Below are 18,495 nucleotides of genomic sequence, written 5' to 3'. Positions count from 1 at the left end.
AATTTAATTAGATTTTCTCCCCAAATGGATGAATTTTACTAACTAAGGATTTCTCTTCCTAGACCTTTGGGAATTCTACTTACCCTACCTATACTCCTGTATATCTCTGATGGGAGGACTACTTTTACTCAGTAAGCCTTTTCACTAAATATCTAGGCTACATTTTGACACTTCACATTCAAACAATTGTTCTAATGGGTTCTATTTTTCCGCCTGGTAGTGTGCACTCCCGTGGGATTGTCAAGGATGTTCACCGTCATGGGCCAGTTACTTGTGAAGCCAACGGTAAGTTCACTGCAGTGCAAGAAAAGTACCATCATACCCCGCCCTCAAAAATGAACAAAACTACACCGGAATAGATTTTGTTTTTATATCCAGTTTTGAAACTAAGCTAGAAATTACGATTCAAGAATCTACAAAAGTGTGAAAAATGCCTCCATCTCGCTGCTCGTTACAAATCCAGCCACGGACTACAAATACGTCACCAACTCATCCTCCCATCTGCCATCTCTCCAGTCCCACTTCGGGCCTAATTATAACCCATTTTCATCTCCTCTCCCTCGCTCTTCAGATCCTGGAGGACCTGGATGAGCAGATTTACTGCATCCATTTGCAAGAGGAAGCCCTTCAGAGGAGATTAAACGGTATGCCTGTCCGAGACGTGTTGGCACATTAAACGGGAGGGGAAGGGCTTGGACGGCCCTATTGGGTGTGATGGAGCGCGCCGCGCTGGAATCAATTAGCAGGGAAGGCGCGGTGACACGCACTTGACATCGACATGCTGCTGTCCCTCTCGCTTTGAGGGCAAATGCATCCGCTGTGGCGAGCATGCAGCGCAAAGGCCCTTTTGAATTGCTTTGTGTCTTCGTCGTTAGAATTCCCAGACCAGGTCTATGTGTTTTATACTCCAGAATTAAAAATTTTGAAGCCATGTTCATCCATCCTCACTTAGGAACATATGAAAAGTCTCAAAAACCAATGCCTGAAAAGAAATGGGATGTCAAAACATCTAAACTTGAACATTGCTGACATAGGAATGGAACACCACCGTAAACCGAGGATCCACTACATTTGTTTGATTTGAAAGATTCATCAAGGAGCTCTCAATGCTGGTAAAACGATGGCCTCATTTACTGCAAGGCCTGGAATGGTATCGTCCAGCTAATGGGGTGGAAATTAATCTTTGACAAGAAGTTTTGGCTCACTTGTGCAGTCACTGATTAACTTTTCACGGAGATATAAAAAGGACATCAGGCGGAGTTCCCGCTGTGCCCTCATTGACTTTGCTACAAAGCGAAAGTCTCGAGGAAGTTTGGGAAGGTGTTCTTTCTTCCGCCCTCCTCACCTGCATTTCCTTTTCTTGTCCTCGTCTGTTGAAAATTCTCAAGAGGCAGGAAGTTTTGGCCACCTTCCAAAACCAACTTTAATATTAAGTCAAGCGCATGACCAAGTGTACAGATGCGAGCGAATGAAGAGTCTTTTCACACCAGGGAGGTATGAGAGATCAACCCCCGTGATAGCGCCTGTTTTTAAATACTACGCTGGCCACCTCCATGGAGCGCCACCTGAGCGTTGTGCTTCCTTACGGCTCATTCCGCGCTGCCACGCTTTGAACTAAACGACAGAATAATTGCAATCTCTGCCTTATCGCCGCCGAGAGACGTTTGATCTATTCAAAGCCTTAGCAAAGGCAGAAAAGAAAAGAGTGGTCAACAGCGTCTCTTGTCAGTCCATTTTTGCCCAGTTTTTCAACCGGGACATGAACGTGTTCATATAGGACTGTATATATTGTGTACATGCTCACACGGTGGCTTGGAAACACAGTTCAGGGAAAGTTCACGTGACACACTCCAAAGGTCTTGTTGCCTTCAGTTTGTGTTGACAGATACGCGCTGTTGAGCCGCATCAGCTGAAGGATTTGTTTATTGATGTACATGTCTGAAGCAGTGTGAACGCTGCCTGTGTGGGGGATTTCTGAAGAACGCGAATTAGCTGCTGTTATTTTGAACGACACTCAGTCCCACTTTTGATTGTGGACATCGTGGATTTTTTCACTTAAGCCCACATACAGAAAAATAGGAAAGAAGGAAGAGGAGACTTGTGTTTAGAATACGATGTAGGTCAATATATGATAAGGAGTTAAAAACATATTAAAAATATAGCTCTTCTAACATTAAAGTTGTGTGTCATTGAAATATCATCGAAATGACAGCATTTGTTATTGTAAATAAAATACAGCATCCAACTTTTTTTTACATTTTTATTTTTAATGAAAAAAAGTTGTGTGCTATCTTTTAACATTTTAACTTTGTCGGTGGATAGGGAAAAAAAATATTGGTGTCCGCAGAATTTTGTCATACTATTTTTTTTTAAAAACTGCATACTTGGCTACGGCTTGTCAATAAAACACAATAAACCAATAACTCCTCTCCACCTCAACTTCGGGCCAATAAAAAACTGTTATAATTGTGATGTATTATCACATGAATCTGACATCCCTGCATGCATTTTTTAAGAACAAAATGTGTATTAGTACAGGTCTAAGTTTTTTTCCAAGAATGTGGTCCTATTTTTTTTTTATAGCGCAGAATATTTCTTAATCTTAGAAGAATATATATACATATATATATATATATATATATATATATATCTGAATAGCCTTACTTAAACCACATATTGCGCATTCAAACTAAAAGCTCTTGGTTTCAACAGGTTTTCTTCAAAGAATATGGAGTGTGAGTGTTGTTGCCACGGTGTCCTTGAAAGAGTGTGACATGCAGACAACAGCCATCTGTCCAGATGCTCTGCGGCACGACGACCTTGCCTCCAATTGTCTCGGCGTGCTCGTTTGCATATTTTTTATTTTTTTTTCCCCCCGGGTTACGTCATTCTCCCGAACGTGGCACAAGGTTAGCGAGGGTACGTCGCATTACGCCGGCCGCCGCTGGCTGCCAGAAGCCTCGCTCAGCATCTCTGCCTCGCTGTAACTCAGTCTCTTACTTGATGCTGCCAGCAGAAGGCGAAGGCAGGATATATTTAACTTCAGTCGGGAGTGACGTCACTTCGGATACTGCAGTTGAGATCCTGCCAAGGCTCCATTACTGCTTCACTCCAGTGATGATGGTGTCCTTTGTTTCCCTGATTTATTCGCTATTAAGGACATAATATCTATCAGATGAACCATTTATCTGCCACGGGTGACATGCGGAGCCACGTTTGGATGTGTCATGCACACAAATAATACATGACTTCTCTTGGGGATGAGAAGATTTGTGACTATTTGGTTCATCTCCAGGGAAAATATGTTGTCTTTGAACGGGCTGTGACAATTACTTTGGTGTTTGATGGCTTTTGAAAGTCTCACTTGTGCACCGTTTCTCGCATTGCTTCCTAACCTGATTTTCTCAATCTATCATTAGAACATGGAAATAGAATTGTATGATTTGCAGCAAATCTACAAATACTAGTCTCTCAGTTGAGACTCCAAATCGTACAACTGTTGGACGGTACCAAATTGAAGGCAGCACTGCAAATGATCTGCTAAAACCGTGTTTTTTTTTGTTTTTTGTTTTTTTTTGTCTTGGTCAGGCTCATCCACGTGTGCATATACTCGAGCAGGCTTCACCCACCAGCTCACTAAAGAACTGGACAGCATCAGAAACATGAGGAATAAACTGGGTACGTATTTGAGACATTAATTGGGACAATGCTGATTTTGTCTTTAAAACTGTTTCCCATCGTGGAAATCTGTGGTTCATTGCTATGGTGGATATTGAGAAACATGTGGGAAAGGAGAGCCAATCATTGATGCACTTTTCATGAACTGCAAAATGCACCAATCTAACACAGACACTACATAACTAAATGCACAGTGGTGGTGTTGGTTTTTTATGAGGCAGATTAATGGAATTCATTAATTCATTTCAAGTGTCTCAAGGCACCACAGTATTTTCATTTTGTCTCTACATTGCATTTTTCATCTATAGCGGGCCGCGGCTAAACATATCATATGCATATGCAATAAATGGGGGTTTCACTGAACTATAAACTCCATGATTAATTTTTTTTTTTTCCAACATATTGCTGACAGACACTCCCTTTCTCCCTGTCTGCTTTTATTTCTTCATTTGGACGTGGACCAGACGTGCCTGATCATTTTCCATCCATTTTAGGATATTATAAATGAGGCTTTTGGGGAGCAGGCTGGTAGTGGTGGGTGGGAGGGAGTCTACAGGCACTTAGGGATATTGGACAAGAAGCAAACTTTATATTGTAGCGAGCCTTTTAGTGATGTCATTAATTTAGAAGGATGGTGCTTATAAAGTGCAGCTGGCAAACTTGTCGGCGGGGCGCAGGAGCGGCTGCACTTTGAGAATAAGGACTGACGAGGTTGGAAATTGAGCGCGGCGAGTCAATATGGTCGAGGTCGGCGGCTACGCATCATGTGACTGATGACAGTAAGCTGCATGAAGATGTCAACCTAAAACCTACCCACGAGGACGCAAAGTATACATCCCCGTCCTCCATCTTTAGTTGATGTCTTTTCATGCAAGATTTATGGGCGACAATTAAGTGATGATGAGCGCCACTAATTAAAGAGGTAGAGGGTGTCCCCCCCCCCCCCCCTTTTTTTTTTTTCCTCTCAAGAAAATAGCCAAGGGGGGTAGCTGTGATGAGAGAGGACGACGTGTTTGGTATACACAATTGTGATGATGTGTTGTGTGTGAAGCTTGAGGTTTCGCCAATTAATTAATTATCCACCGGTTAATAACTGGGTGGAATCCAGTAATTATTGGTTTTCAGGATAGTTTGTTATGCAAAATGAGTTTCACCTCTGGATGCTAATCAAAGTTCATGTTGTGCTTGAGGTTCTTCAGCACGTTCATATTTGTTTATTATTGGTTGTAGTTTTCCACTGTTTCTCATATTAATATTAAAGGGGCTGTTAAAGTGTTGTACATCCTGTATTTAAAAAGTGCATTTTCCTGAGTGAATCCGGCAGACTGCGCCTTTAAGTCAAAATATTTGAATCAATTATGGGTAAGTTGCAGTGGCAATAATATAATCGATTGCTTTCAATTAATTTGGGCAGAATGTTTACTGATAAAGGCTACTTTTGTCTCAGAGAAAGTGGGCACGCATTTGGTCCGCAGAGGCGGTGCTGAGGGGTGTCCGCACTTTATGACGACAAAGAGTGCAAAGAGCTCGTTTTCTCAGGTTGGTAGGGGCTGGTGCTTGGAGAGTGGAGAACAGAATGACCTAGAATTTCTCATAAAGGGGCGAATGGAAAAAAACACCACTTTGTCATGTTTTTGGTGAGGAATTTGAGGAATTAGCATTTTAACACTGCTAAAATCTACAAAAAAGTTGGATTTTTTTTCATGTTGCTGTCCCTTTAAAGCTGTTCTTCTTAGGTACTGTTGCATCCAAATGTTATTGTGAGTTGTAATTTTGCACAAGTGGCAGAATGCTGGATGGGTGGTTTACAAGACATGTTTACAGTTAGCTACCAAATATTTGCTGGGTTTATTAGATTCAAATTGAATAAAATTGTAATCATCTGGAATGGCTGGGGAGAAAAAAAAACAAAATCAAGATTTTATTTGTTGGCCATATTGCCCAGCCCTAAATCATATAGCCCAACAACTTTTAGAATTTTGGTCATTGCAAGTAGCAAGGAGCTTGCAAAACATTAATGCAGCAGTCCCAGCGCCATCTTCCAGACTAGATAGAGTTAAAAGCTAGGCCTTAGTTCACCAAAAAATAAAGGAAAAAAAGCCCGACAATCATAGTCCATTAAGCCAATCAAATTGAAAACAGGAAGTAGAAAGTACCTATCAGGAGCTATACCTCGTGTAATAACTTGTAACCATCAAATTTGACCTTTTTCCAGAGAGAAGAAAGCAAGCATCTGGTTGGGAGAAGAACTTGCTGTATCCCATAGTGATGCTGATCCTACTCGCAGGAACGGTGGGTGACCTATCGTTTCGCCGCAAGCTGTTCACTCGGGTCATGGAAAACCGCAATAAAGTCGAAGTATTGACTCTTTCTCTCTGTACACAGACAATCTCAGTTCTTCTGGTGGCACTGAACATCCTCTACCTTCTAGTGGATGAGACTGCCATGCCCAAGGGTTCCACGGTAATCCTTCATCTTTAATTAAGGCAGTGATTCCTAACGAGCCCTGCCATTTGATACCAGGCCACATAGATATTTTAAAAAATCAATATATTTTTGGTGGGGAGCAGAGCAAGTGTGCCCCAATTGAACGTTACCACACTGCCAGTAAAGTTTGTCTGCCCTTTCCAAAGAAATTAGCTCATTTTCACACATTTTTGCTTCGGTGGTCCGCGACCCGGTGGTTGGCAACCGCTGGTCTAAGTGACATGTTTTTACCCCCCACGCACCTCAAATGGAAAGCCCTATCTGACCTGCCATGTTCTGAGACATAAATCAAATTCCGGATATGCTCAGGTGCACGGTTGGAAGAAAAGGCCCAGGCAGATGTTAATCGGGGCCCCAACTTTTCTGTTGTGTTTTGGAAGCTCATTGAAAGTCACGTCGCAGCACTTGCAAAAAGAAAAATCAGCGCACGCGGCGGCACGTCTCAAGTTCGCGACGGCTGAAAGAGCCGCTCTTCCTCGCCCGGGAGATTTTCATCTCCGCCTAACATGCAATGTGTGTTAAACTCAGCTTATCTCGTCCCGTCCACATTGAAAGAGGCGTGCATGTGTGTGAGTGCGGTTGCATTCTTGTCTCGCCTCGGGAAACATTATGTATCGTATTTCTCCATCAATTCATTTTGCGCTATCTTGTGGAAAACTGACAGGGCAAAATATCCCAAATTGCCATTGTTGAGTCCATTAAATGATTTATAGCTGGATAGATGCCAGGTCTCATCTTACACTGAATTGAGGTCATTAATAGACTACTACTAAGCTAGTTTTTGTCCACCTCTTCTGGTATGAACATCAAATTGGTTTTAATACTGTTTGCAAACATTTTGCCAGCTCAAATGAAAGTGTTAATTGCCTTTTGAATGACATGGAATCAAAATGTAAGTTTGTTTTATTTATTTTTTATGTATCTTACAAGCCATCAGTGAAGAGACAAAACTTTTGCCCGTTATCCTTTATTGTCTCTGGATCTAAATGATGTAAAGAAGCCGAGAGAGTGCGTTCAAAGAGATCCCGACTGTGGGAAAGTCAAATGAGACTGATTGTGGAGTGGGGAGGGAAGGGACACAATGGAATTGCCCCGTCAATGTTTGCCTTCCCCTTCCCGACTAAGCATGCTGAGCAGACGGCACAGCATGGTGGCGAAACGGGATGAAGATGATGATGAGGAGGAGTGCAAGCAGGTGGATAGCGATGAGGAAAGAGGCGAAGGAGGAAAAAGGAGTAAGTGGAGGGAGGCAAGTCTGTCAAAGGACACCTTGTTTTACAGCCTGATGAACAAGCACTAAGAGCGGCTAATAAAAATCTTACTGCGGGCCGACTACGCTGCTAGTCCAACACTTGACACTGTATTTCCTTAAGTGGACTATTAACTGCAGGCTCAACTCCTCCCCTCCAAGCACACGCATCAGTGCAACATTGCTGACTTTCGCCCCCATTGTAGCGCTGACGTCATAACCACATTTGCAACCCCAAGCTTCACAATGCGACAATGAGCACTTACTTATTACTCATGTGCACTATTTGGCCGCAACCAGCAGAGGCGCTGTTGATTTAGCCTCAACGAGCTTGCTTTTCCACAGCTGTGATATAAAAAGTCTAGACAGCCCTGTTCAAATGCCAGGCTTGGGGGATACAAAAACTGACACCAAGATAAAACATTTTGAAACTTTTTCCACCGATAACGTGCACAACTCAATCAAATTTTCTCTCTTTATCCTTTAAACTGCGATTCCAAATTCCCACCGTTACATATGTTAGATATCATTATTTAATAGCCAGCTATGGGGAATTGATTGTTTGCGGGGGGGAAAAAAAAGTGGCATTTATTCACAAAAGGTCTCACAGTGAGACTTTTGTCATCATAAATTTGGGAAGTTCCCCAGCCTAAGGCGCAGATCGCACAAATCTTCACTGCGATTGCTTCTGTGAATGACTCTGCCGAGCAAACAGTGTCGTTGGAAGCTCTCCCATTCCTGTAAATTACACATCCTCTTCCTAAGTGGATAGATACTGTACATCTATCACCCGAAATAAGAGATGGATGGAATTAACTTGCAATGCAAACAAAGTTTAAAAGCAAACGAATTTAAACATTAAACATTGGGTAAAAACTGAACTGAGGAAAACAGAACTTCCTGGATCAAGGTATAAGGATGGAGTTTTTGCATAATTTGGCAAACAACGGTGAAAACTAGCCTTCTCAATGAAATAAGTATTTTTGAATTTGATTGTGATTTGGTTAACAAATGAACATGAGAAGAAAGCAACTTCCTTGAAGGAGGTAAAAATGACGAGTTTTCCTGCCAAGTAACATACAAACTACTAAACATAACTTCCTTGTTTAAGCTAATAATGAAACATTTTTCCATTATGTTTCTACTTACGAAACAGATGACTGATATTACATTTTCCCCCGAAACGCAATCGTGTGCAAACAAGGTGTTAATGTGACAAGCAACAAATGTGATGACTGAAGTGCTGCAGGCTGCGCAGACCACCCTTAACCCGCCAACCTCCCCGCACCCACCCAAACAGACTCGCCCGTTGACCCCCCCAACCCCTCTCCCACCCACTTCACCTCGTCGTTAGCCTCCTGCTACTGCAGTGAAGACAAATTGAAAGGAAGTGTACTAAGAAAGTTTGCCATCCACGGCCTACGCGTATGCGAGCGTACACACACAACCTTCCCACCCTCCCTCCATTAATAAATGACATCACATGCCGTCTGCTAATTCCCGGCGTAACGGCACTGCACCACGGCTCTGCAGTGAGCTCACAAGGGATGACACTTGCATAAAAAGGCATGAAACAACCTGCTAGACCGCCGCCCTCTGGCCTCCCCCCACCCCACCCCGCCTCAGTTCTGGCTCCTTCACCAAACAAATCAAGATAATGACACTCAAGGTGGCGAAGAAAGATATAAAACATAATTAGAAAGAATAATCTAAAAGTTGGACCTTACTCCTCTGAAGCCCAACTTGGAAGTGTATTTGCCCTGCCATTAGCTCGACTTTTATGAAAGCTGTCATTTGGCAGGTTTTATTGACGCTGTCAGAAAGGGCATAATTCTACATCATGTTTATTACTGCATTTTGCTGAAAGGTGTTATGATCATAAGTTGCAATGGACACAGTGCACGACACTTGCATCACAATCTACACATTTGAAAATAAAACAGAATTGTGCTAGACCTTTTTTATGAACGTTAAAAATGCTGAAAAGTGACAGAAAAAAAAAAACAAAGTACTTTTTACTATGATTTTGCTAACAAAACAAACAAAAAATAATAAATCAGTGAATCTCAGCCAAGCTTGAAAATCAAAGTGAGCCATTGATAGTCACATCTACATTGTGGATCCATTGTGACTGCAAATAGTCCGTACAATACAGTGTTCCTCCCAAAGAGCAAATGGTGGTGGAAAAGCAAATATTTATTAAGTGACTAGAGCAATGTAGGCTATGTGCGGAGCATGTCGATGGATGTCTTTCCCCCCCGCTTCACTTTCAAAAGCCTTGGGGGTGGTTTTGGCGGTGGCGGTGTTCAGGACTGTATGTGAGTGTGTTTGCTCAAGTATTTGTTGTGTTGTTTTTATGTTTTTGGCACGCTCACAGACTTAACGCTCGCCTCAACGAAAACCTTTTTTTTTTTTTTTTTTTGTTTGAACACCTGTTCACATATTGTACGAAGGGCGTGATTTGAAAAGGAGCCTCTTTCATCTTGTTCCATTCATGATTTTGATTGGCTCGCCTCTCGAGTGGGGAAATTATTTGTGGCGCAACTTTGCACAATCTTTCGGTCTCGCTGGATCGACACTGGAGCTGAAGTGCTCGATTCCCATTCAGTGCCTATCGCCAACTGTCTGTTTACATGGATGTTTTCACTTTTCAGTCAGTCATATCTGATTTCACCGTTTATTTACTTGCAAGAAAATTGAAATGTAGAAATTTATTTTTGGATGATTGTGCTAAGGAACAAACAGACATGGTCATCTTAAATTTTAGTGTGATTCGTCTTATCAATAAAAAGGGACAAAATCCTAACTTCCAAGGCCGAGATCGAAATCAGTTTTAATAAATAACAGGAAATGAAAATATAACTAGTAGGGGTGTGAATTGCCTAGTACCTGACGATTCGATTCGTATCACGATTCACAGGTCACGATTCGATTCGATACCGATTAATCCCGATATGAATTTATAAGTCGATTGTTGCGATTTTTTTTCATTCAAATTTAGAAAATACTAATCAGTAAGCTTGTAGAGTGTAAGATTTATATGAAAATGTATTATTTATTTATCTAAAATTTCAGTCTTATAGAGGTTGTAATCTGTTTCATGTTTGAACAGCATTAAAATAAAATATTAAGGCTTAATGTTCCGTTCATATAACATTCTTCCATGCTCAAGGTGTGAATCCTAAAAAAAAAAACAAAAAAAAACAACAAAAAAAAAACGATTCTGCCGATTATTGAATCGATTCGAGAATCGCGCGATGTAGTATCGCGATATATCGCCGAATCGATTTTTTTTAACACCCCTAATAACTAGTGACAGGTTTGTTGGAACAGAAGGCAAGGGAAAAGTAGCTTGTTTTTACAATATCTTGCGAAAAGAGAAATGTGTCAACTGAGGTAAAAATCTCAAATTTGTGCGTTCTAGTGCTAACTAAAATACTGGCACAAAACAACTGGTCACGTTTCTGATTGGTGATACCTGGCAACATTGACTAATAGAGTTTTTCCACCTTCTAGGACCGAGAAGGCATTGGGAACACCTCTCTGTCCACATTTGGCGTGGTCCAGGCCGCCGTGGAGATCATCCTCATGTTGTATCCTTTCAGTGACCCCCGCACCCTGACACACCTTGCTTTTTTTTTCTTCTTTTTTTTTTAAAGCATGCTTCACGGCCAAGAGCAACACGGTCAAGCCAGCTTTGTTTACCCAGGACATAGCTGAGCCATACGCCTTCCGGAAGATATGTTGTGTGCCATTTCGTCACCTTTTATTAAACGCTGAAAAGGTGAAGACTCGGAACGGCTACAAAAAGTCAATTAAGCTGCTTTACTGGCAGAGCTGATTATTTTTTTTTCTTTTTCATTTGTATTTAAGAAAAAACTGCTCCTGTAGACAGTTTCTCGAGCAGCATGAAATTTAGTTGCTTTTTCTATGAGCTGATGTGCAAAAAAAGTCTTAAGCCAGTATCCCCTGAGGGGCGAACATTTACAAAAGTAGTGAATATTGATTCATTATTCTCAAAATGTTCCCGGAACACTCTCAAACAGTCAATGTTTTTTTGTTTTTTTTGTTTTTTGGTCGCATGGACGTCAATATCATTTTTGCGTACAATGGTTCCGACAAAGGAACTTTTGAAACTGTGTACCGGTAATTCCTTAATTCATTGTCTTTTGATTTACAAAATGGTTCATAGATCTGTTCTTTGAGAAGGCTTTGTCAGATTGCGTGAGAGGGCATAACCTAAAGCATCAGGTTAAGCGTACAAAATTAGATCTAAGGAAGTATTTTTAGTAGTCTACCGCAATGCGTAATCCCTTTTAGAAGACAAATTTGAGTTTATGTTGTCGCCTTTGGAACAGAATTCCATCATAAACCGGGCAATGCATATATTCTGAAGAAGTCCTATTTATCACTGCGAGCTTTATCCTATTCTATATATTTGATTTTTGAAATTTTTTTATTTTTATTTTATTTTTTTGCTCCTTGACCGTCTTGCTGCCCAGTTATTTGATGGCTTCCTCCGTGGTTGGCTTCTATAGCCTGCGCCTCTTTGAGGGTCTCACGCCCAGGAAGGATGATACAACCATGACAACGGTAAAGACGGGATGCAAGGACAAGGGTTGGGGGGGTCAGGGTGAAGTGGGGGCAAGGGTGCTGAGAATGTTCCGAAGGTGCCCCCCCAACAATCCCCCCCCGTGTTTCATCTATTTCCTCAAACCCCCCCTCAACCTCCTACTGCTCACTAATGTTTTCCTCCAGGCCTCTCAATGGCTTTCGTTGATCGCTCCAATATTTGTTTGTGGGGTGCGCAAATACTGGCAAAGTGCAAGCTCTTTTCTTGTACATCAGAGACTGGGAGTTTTTTTTCTTTCCAGAGGAAAGGGGGTAGGAGGATGTGAGTTCTTTTTGGCCCATAGTGGCACCTATTCACTTGGTAATGAGTTTGGGAGTGGTGAGGCTTGTTAACTAGCCGCGACGCTCCGGTGAAAGGACAATAATACACAGAGAACCTGGTAATGAGCAACTTCACAGGCACCAACTGTACAATATGTGGAGCCCATTTAACATCAAGTGCTGCGTGCATGTGTGTGGCCACGTCAATTAGCGCCACTTCTTCTTTTCTTCCTCCTTCCCCCGCCCACTTCTCTTAGTTTGCACGGAACTACTGATGGACATAATAATCGATTAGTCAAAGTGACTGTCTAATATGTGGAATTAGTTTTCAATTATTCTTGATGCGATTGTGATAAAATGTGCTCTCATCACTCATATTTTGTAGATCATTGGATGCTGCGTGTCCATACTAGTGCTCAGTTCAGCTCTACCAGTGATGTCCAGAACATTAGGTGAGTACTGTTGCCGTTTACGTTCACCAAGACGATAATTTACACACTCAAGCGGACACCCCCCACACACACACTTGAAGTGACCGTTAAATTCTGCCAATGCTTCCCCATAGCGACGTTAGAAGTGAAAGGATTGCTGGGAACGAAGCTTTAAAAAAAAAAAAAAAAAAAAAAAAATGACATGAGCAGGACTGCCACACTACAATGGCACTAATAAACATGCAGAGTGCAGAGCACAGCTGTTCAAATAGCATCAGTGTGTGAGAGCACATACAGTGACTCACTTGGAAGCTTTACAAAATATCAACAGGTTCTGCTTTGTGACGCTGAATAGATGAAAAGGAGTCAGTTGCTGGAGATCCAGTTGAAGAGTTGAAAAAAAAAAACGTCCACTGTGGTATTACTGAAGTCATTCACATTTGGTTCGGTCTATTGCACTAGTGGTTTGTCATATTGAACAATTGAAGTTATACCACTGATTGTGTTAAAGTATGTTTGAGTGATAAAAACCTAAAAAACATGGAAGGATGTTTTGAGAAGTTTTACTTGCAAACTACGTAGTGTAAACTATCCCCCTTTCACAAAGGCCTCCAATGATGGAAAACAATAAGCATGCCATGCCAGTAGTTGGCGATGTCACTTTGTAACTACAGTACCGTATTTTTTGTTTGTTTGTTTGTTTGTTTGCATTCGATGTTATTGTTTGGAAATTCCAATAATCTGAAATCCGAATAAGTATAGAATAGATGTCGGCCAGCAAGAATTTCTTTAAACTTTTTTTATTTTTATTTACATTAATATGTTATATGCGACTTCACCAGTCTTAACATGACATTCAGATTTTTTTTCCCTATGTACGTTTGTATTTATATATCTTATCTTTATCTTTTTATTTTGTATGGACCTATGTCTGCAATAAAGAATGACTTGGCTTGATTTGACTAATATTAAAGTTTTGGAATATGAGTTATGTACAGTTGCTGAGGGCTCAGGCAACGACCAATCACACCTCACCTGTTTTCTGAAGCTGAGCTGTGATTGGTTGTTACCTGAGACCTGAGCAATATTAATGTCATCTTCAGTCAACAGCAAGTGACAAAATGGCCACCTCCTGAGATGGATAAAAAACGGCTGGATTTTGCTGCATAACTCATATTGCACAATATTAAACAGAATCCTATATGTAGACCAGTGAGCCTGCATAGAACATTATTGTCAAATAACAAAATTGGGGGTTGACTTCCACTTTTTTTATTCTTGTCTTGGTTAAAAACTTCAAACTTCAAAACTCCAATGTTACTGATACTGTTCAGCCTCGGTGAAGGTCTGCACTGCCTGACAGCTCTTACGCGCAAGATTCGTCTTGGTAATTTCGCCTGTCATGACGCCACAGCTCCCAAACCTTGCATGATTCCGCGGCGGATCAATGTCTCCCATTCCGAAAGTCTTTTTATCCCACAATTAGATTTTCACAGATTAATAAAACCACGCTCAAATCAATTAGCGGTAACGATAAAAAAGAATCACAAAGTCAACCGCAGACCACGGCGGTAAGCTCTATCGAACGGGGTCCCCCATCATCCCTGGCCGCTGTCTCCTCGCAGGCAATTTTGTTAAAGGTCCTTGATGCCTCCGAAGTGCTTACTGTGGCTGTAAATAGATCTTTGCAGACACCCAATCGATCGGCTAATCCATTTGACCAGAGAGGCTATGAAGATGTCACAGGACTCCCTCAGTCTGATTTTTGCATATAGATGAGCGAGAGGAAACATTATTGGGCTACTTATGCTCAATAAAGATATTTCTGCAAGTGTGTCCTTGACGCCTCAGTGTGTCCAAGGTCACACTGAAGTGCCACTGATGGATTCAATTTACGAAAGAAAAAAAAAAAGTGGCAGAACAACTCAAGATGTTACTTAAGTTTGAGCTTTGGCTTGACATTTCAGGTGAAGCTAAAATCCTCTATGATAGTTGTTTTGATCAAAACCCAAGGATTCTGTGAGTCACTCTCAGGGGTTCGGTGGAGGTCAGGCGATACACCTGACTCATATGGCTTGTGATGACACACCCTGATTGGACGTCACTGGCTCCAGGTGATCACCCTATCAGTGCTGAAGGGAATTTGATGCGCCTAATAGTTGGCTTGTGACTGTTGTGATGGTACATTGTGTGATGCATTTACTATTTTAATCCTTTAAAACTAACTATGTCGAGCAAAGAAAGAAAAAATGAATAATGGAACATATGGTGTTCCACAGGGTTCGATTCTGGGGCCTCTGTTGTTTTCATTAGATCTGCTCTAAATATAGTTTTTAAGTGATGGGAGTCAGCATCCTAAGTGCATGATTTGCAATAGCAATTTGAGCAGTTCTAGTCCAGTTCAACTCGCCATCAAGCAAAACTAATAGAACGCTTCCTCAAGCTGCATGGAGACGGGGGATACAAGAATAAGTTAAAGAGACAGATTCTATGAAAATGCTACTCTCCGTGTTCATTTTGTTCACCATACCTATGACTTAAATTTTCAACAACAAAAAATCATAGGAAACCAGTGGGGTTCAGTAACCAACAAGGTTAAGAAGTACTGCGCTATAACCTTAACAGGTGGTGGAGTCCAACTTTCCGGGTCTGTCCACCAGCTTCCACGAAATGCCAAGTTTGAACAGAAGGAACCACACCTTCATTAGTCCGAAGGAGCTGTTTGTGGAGTGATGAGTCCTCCTGCATAACTGCAGTGCTTAGTCACCCCCCACAACTCGCCCATTTCCAAACCACTGCAGAGGCTGTTAATTATGTCCCAGGATTTCCCACTCTTCCGGGCAACTTGATGACGTGCACTGACTCGGCCTTTTTTTTTTTTTTTGTCTGCTCGTTTGTCAACTGACCAGGCATCACCAGGTTCGATCTGCTGGGAGATTTTGGGAGATTCAACTGGCTGGGGAACTTCTACATCGTCTTGTCATACAACATGCTGTTCGCGGTGGTGACCACGTTGTGTCTGGTGAGGAAGTTCACCTCAGCGGTGCGGGAAGAACTCCTTAAGGCCTTAGGTAAAAGCTTACTTGGCCAGCAATGGCATTGCACTGCTTTTTCAGTCATTCTGTTCACAATCACATTTAGAATATTTAAATTTTGGTCTATTTTGTGTCAAACACATTTCAGGGTGGGGAAAAAAAATGCAATTTAGCGTTTTATTCCTCTCAAATGTCAAAGCAGGTGAAATCCGAGCTGGCTTTTTGGCTGCTTGATACTCTGACTGGGATGAGGTTAGAAGATGTCAGTCAGAGGCGCAGGCAAATGCTTTTCTTAATGAAATGTCTCCCTTATCTCGCCCTGCCCAGGTCTGGATAAATTGCAACTGTCATACAGCCCCACGGACCCGGAATCTGGGAAGCTCTCGGCTAACGGGCATCAGAAAACTCTGTGAAAGGATTGACAGGGCAAGATTTCCACCGCGGCGGCCCCGACTGCTGAAAGGTGAAAGGGATTGGCGGGCATCTTAACGAGCCCGAGCGGCATCTGGCCGACGCTGCAAATGGAAGCCGAGGGCCATTTCGCTTCGTGACATTCCGTCCCCTTGCGTCTCGGATGGGAGTTGGGACGCAGCCAAGAAAAAAAAAAGACTGAGGAGTGAAATGGAGCTCCCTCGCCGCAGTCGGTTTGACCTCGACCCACTCGCACCTCTTTCACAATCCGCCACGTTTCCGCTAAGTGGTACAGTTTGGATCAGGTCAATCCTCATAAGGCTAAAGAAATACTGAAAAGTGGTACCAAAAAATTAGGTGGCTCCGATCTTTACATATTTATAACTAACAACAAAACGGCAGACGTACCAAACTCAACCCTTGGTGGGAACGAGGCTTTGATAACTAAAAACCATCTCGTGGATCAGCACGTCAAGCTTTACTATTCATTTTCTCGTCTTACCGTTATTATATTTCCAACTGTTCAGTGGGTTTAATGTTTGTTTCTCAGAGAATGTGTGTAAACTAAAGAACGTGATTACAACTATGCCACTTTTACACTGCACTGTTAACTACACATCAGTTTGACAAGGTCAGTTTTACAAGTACAAAAAATAAAAAAGCCCCATTGAACGCATCAGTCAGAACTTGAGTTGTTGGAAAGTTTCTGTAGGAATTAAAACAAACTATGGTTGAGTCTTGTCGGAGAAAATAATTTTAGCACAATCTGAAGAGTACGTCTCAAATTAAGGGAAAAATGAGCTATTAAGGTACTGTAATGCCCTCACGTGGGCAAGGAGAGCTATCTAACACAACAAAATGTGTACATTTATGTTCAAATTCTAGTTGCTCAAAATATGACATGAAAGCTTTCCAATTTGGATTGTTCCCCCATCTTAAATTCCTATGGAAATTTACCAGATAACCTTTGTATTTGTATGTAATGAGAAAATGTCAATGGAGAAAAAGGCTTGTTGGATTTGATCACATTGCTGTCAGTGAGCCTGATGACATCATTAGATCGAACTTTTTAAGGTGCTCTACTTTTGAGTTCAAGCCAGTTGTTATGCAGGACTTTAATTTTATGATGCACAAGAATATTTTTGCTTCCAATCGCCTCTACAAAAAGGGCACTGTAGATATTTTTTTTTTTTGTCACTTGTACATATGTTTCATAGCTGTTTTTGCATTATGTTGGAATAAATATGGTGAGCTTGCCCCCACGCAAACAATCAAATGCACAAACACACGAAACCAACGTGCAGCTTGGACTCAGGCCGCCACTTCGGCGCGTTAACGGGTCGCCCTCGGTCCGCAGAAGCACCGTAAATGCCTTAAACGAGGAGCCTGTCGCAGGCTTAACGTTAAAGGTCGTGTCGCGTCTTTTGTTTGTTTGTTTGTTTTTTAGTCGCTCTCTAGACAGTTCCACTGTGATCTTAGCCAGGTTAGTCTGAAGCCAGCGACGTAGGACGTAAACACTTTTTTTTTTTTTTTTTATTTCGCCGTCAATGTTGTCATAGAAACGGTCGCCAGCCAGGAGGCCTGTAAAAGCCGGTGACCGATTACGGTGTCATATACTGCGGATGTGTTGTCATGGCGACTCATGATGTCAAGAAAGGAAGTTGCTTCAATGTGCGTGTGTGTATGCATTTGGTTTGATTGAGGCAGGACTACTTTGTTGAATATGCAGCCTCTAATTGGATGTGAAAAGCAGAGCAGGACCAAAGATTTGGTTTTATCCGTGTATAGAGAAATACTTTTGATCATCAAGTAGAGTTGCAGGGGAGGGGAGAGAAATGAACAGCACAGCTTAAAACCTGTTTCTGCAAAGTGGACTATGTGACACCTGTCAGGGAAGTCGGCGCCGGTCTTGTTAAGGCCATGGCGCCTCGAATAAAACATCACAGTCCTACTTGGGTTTTCTATTCATCTCTGTGCTGTGTGGGTGCTTGGGCATTTACTTTAGTGATGCAGCTCAAGTCTATGCGCAGGCGGGTACATGTTTTGTGAATGTATTTTTTTAAAAACAATTTCTCAGTCGCTATATGTACCTATGTATGTTTATTTTTTAATGTTTGTGTTTGCAAATAAAAGTTGAACAATATCTCTTTGTCATATGTATTCTGACATGAATTGTTTGATCTGACAAGCATTAAATGCACCGATACTGTACATCTCAGACTGAATGGAAAAAATACTCCAATATTATGTTAATCATTCATGACCACCTCCTAGTTAGGCAAGGTTTATATTATGACATTAACTGCGATGA

At 41.7% G+C, this 18,495-nt stretch overlaps 2 protein-coding genes across 5 annotated transcripts in view; one reads left to right on the top strand and one right to left on the bottom strand.

Annotated features, from left to right (window-relative positions):
* lmbr1 (limb development membrane protein 1) overlaps positions 1–18,327 on the top strand; it is a 32,375-nt gene extending 14,048 nt beyond the window's left edge. For both annotated transcript variants that reach the window (XM_077509383.1, XM_077509382.1), the window contains 11 exons: positions 63–131; positions 221–285; positions 572–644; positions 3,589–3,678; positions 5,894–5,970; positions 6,064–6,141; positions 10,931–11,007; positions 11,917–12,007; positions 12,693–12,759; positions 15,648–15,809; positions 16,101–18,327. In XM_077509383.1, coding sequence (XP_077365509.1) covers positions 63–131; positions 221–285; positions 572–644; positions 3,589–3,678; positions 5,894–5,970; positions 6,064–6,141; positions 10,931–11,007; positions 11,917–12,007; positions 12,693–12,759; positions 15,648–15,809; positions 16,101–16,186 — 935 coding nt within the window. In that variant the 3' untranslated portion in view covers positions 16,187–18,327. The remainder of the gene's footprint in view (positions 1–62; positions 132–220; positions 286–571; positions 645–3,588; positions 3,679–5,893; positions 5,971–6,063; positions 6,142–10,930; positions 11,008–11,916; positions 12,008–12,692; positions 12,760–15,647; positions 15,810–16,100) is intronic.
* Positions 1–18,495, bottom strand: part of rnf32 (ring finger protein 32) — an 80,528-nt gene that overhangs the window by 12,308 nt on the left and 49,725 nt on the right. The gene's annotated exons all lie outside the window — the stretch shown is intronic.

The sequence above is a fragment of the Festucalex cinctus genome, chromosome 20 (genome assembly GCF_051991245.1).
Source record: "Festucalex cinctus isolate MCC-2025b chromosome 20, RoL_Fcin_1.0, whole genome shotgun sequence".
In the NCBI taxonomy this organism is placed as follows: domain Eukaryota; kingdom Metazoa; phylum Chordata; class Actinopteri; order Syngnathiformes; family Syngnathidae; genus Festucalex; species Festucalex cinctus.
Note: the sequence above shows the minus strand (reverse complement) of the source record. Positions and strands in the feature narration are given on the sequence as shown.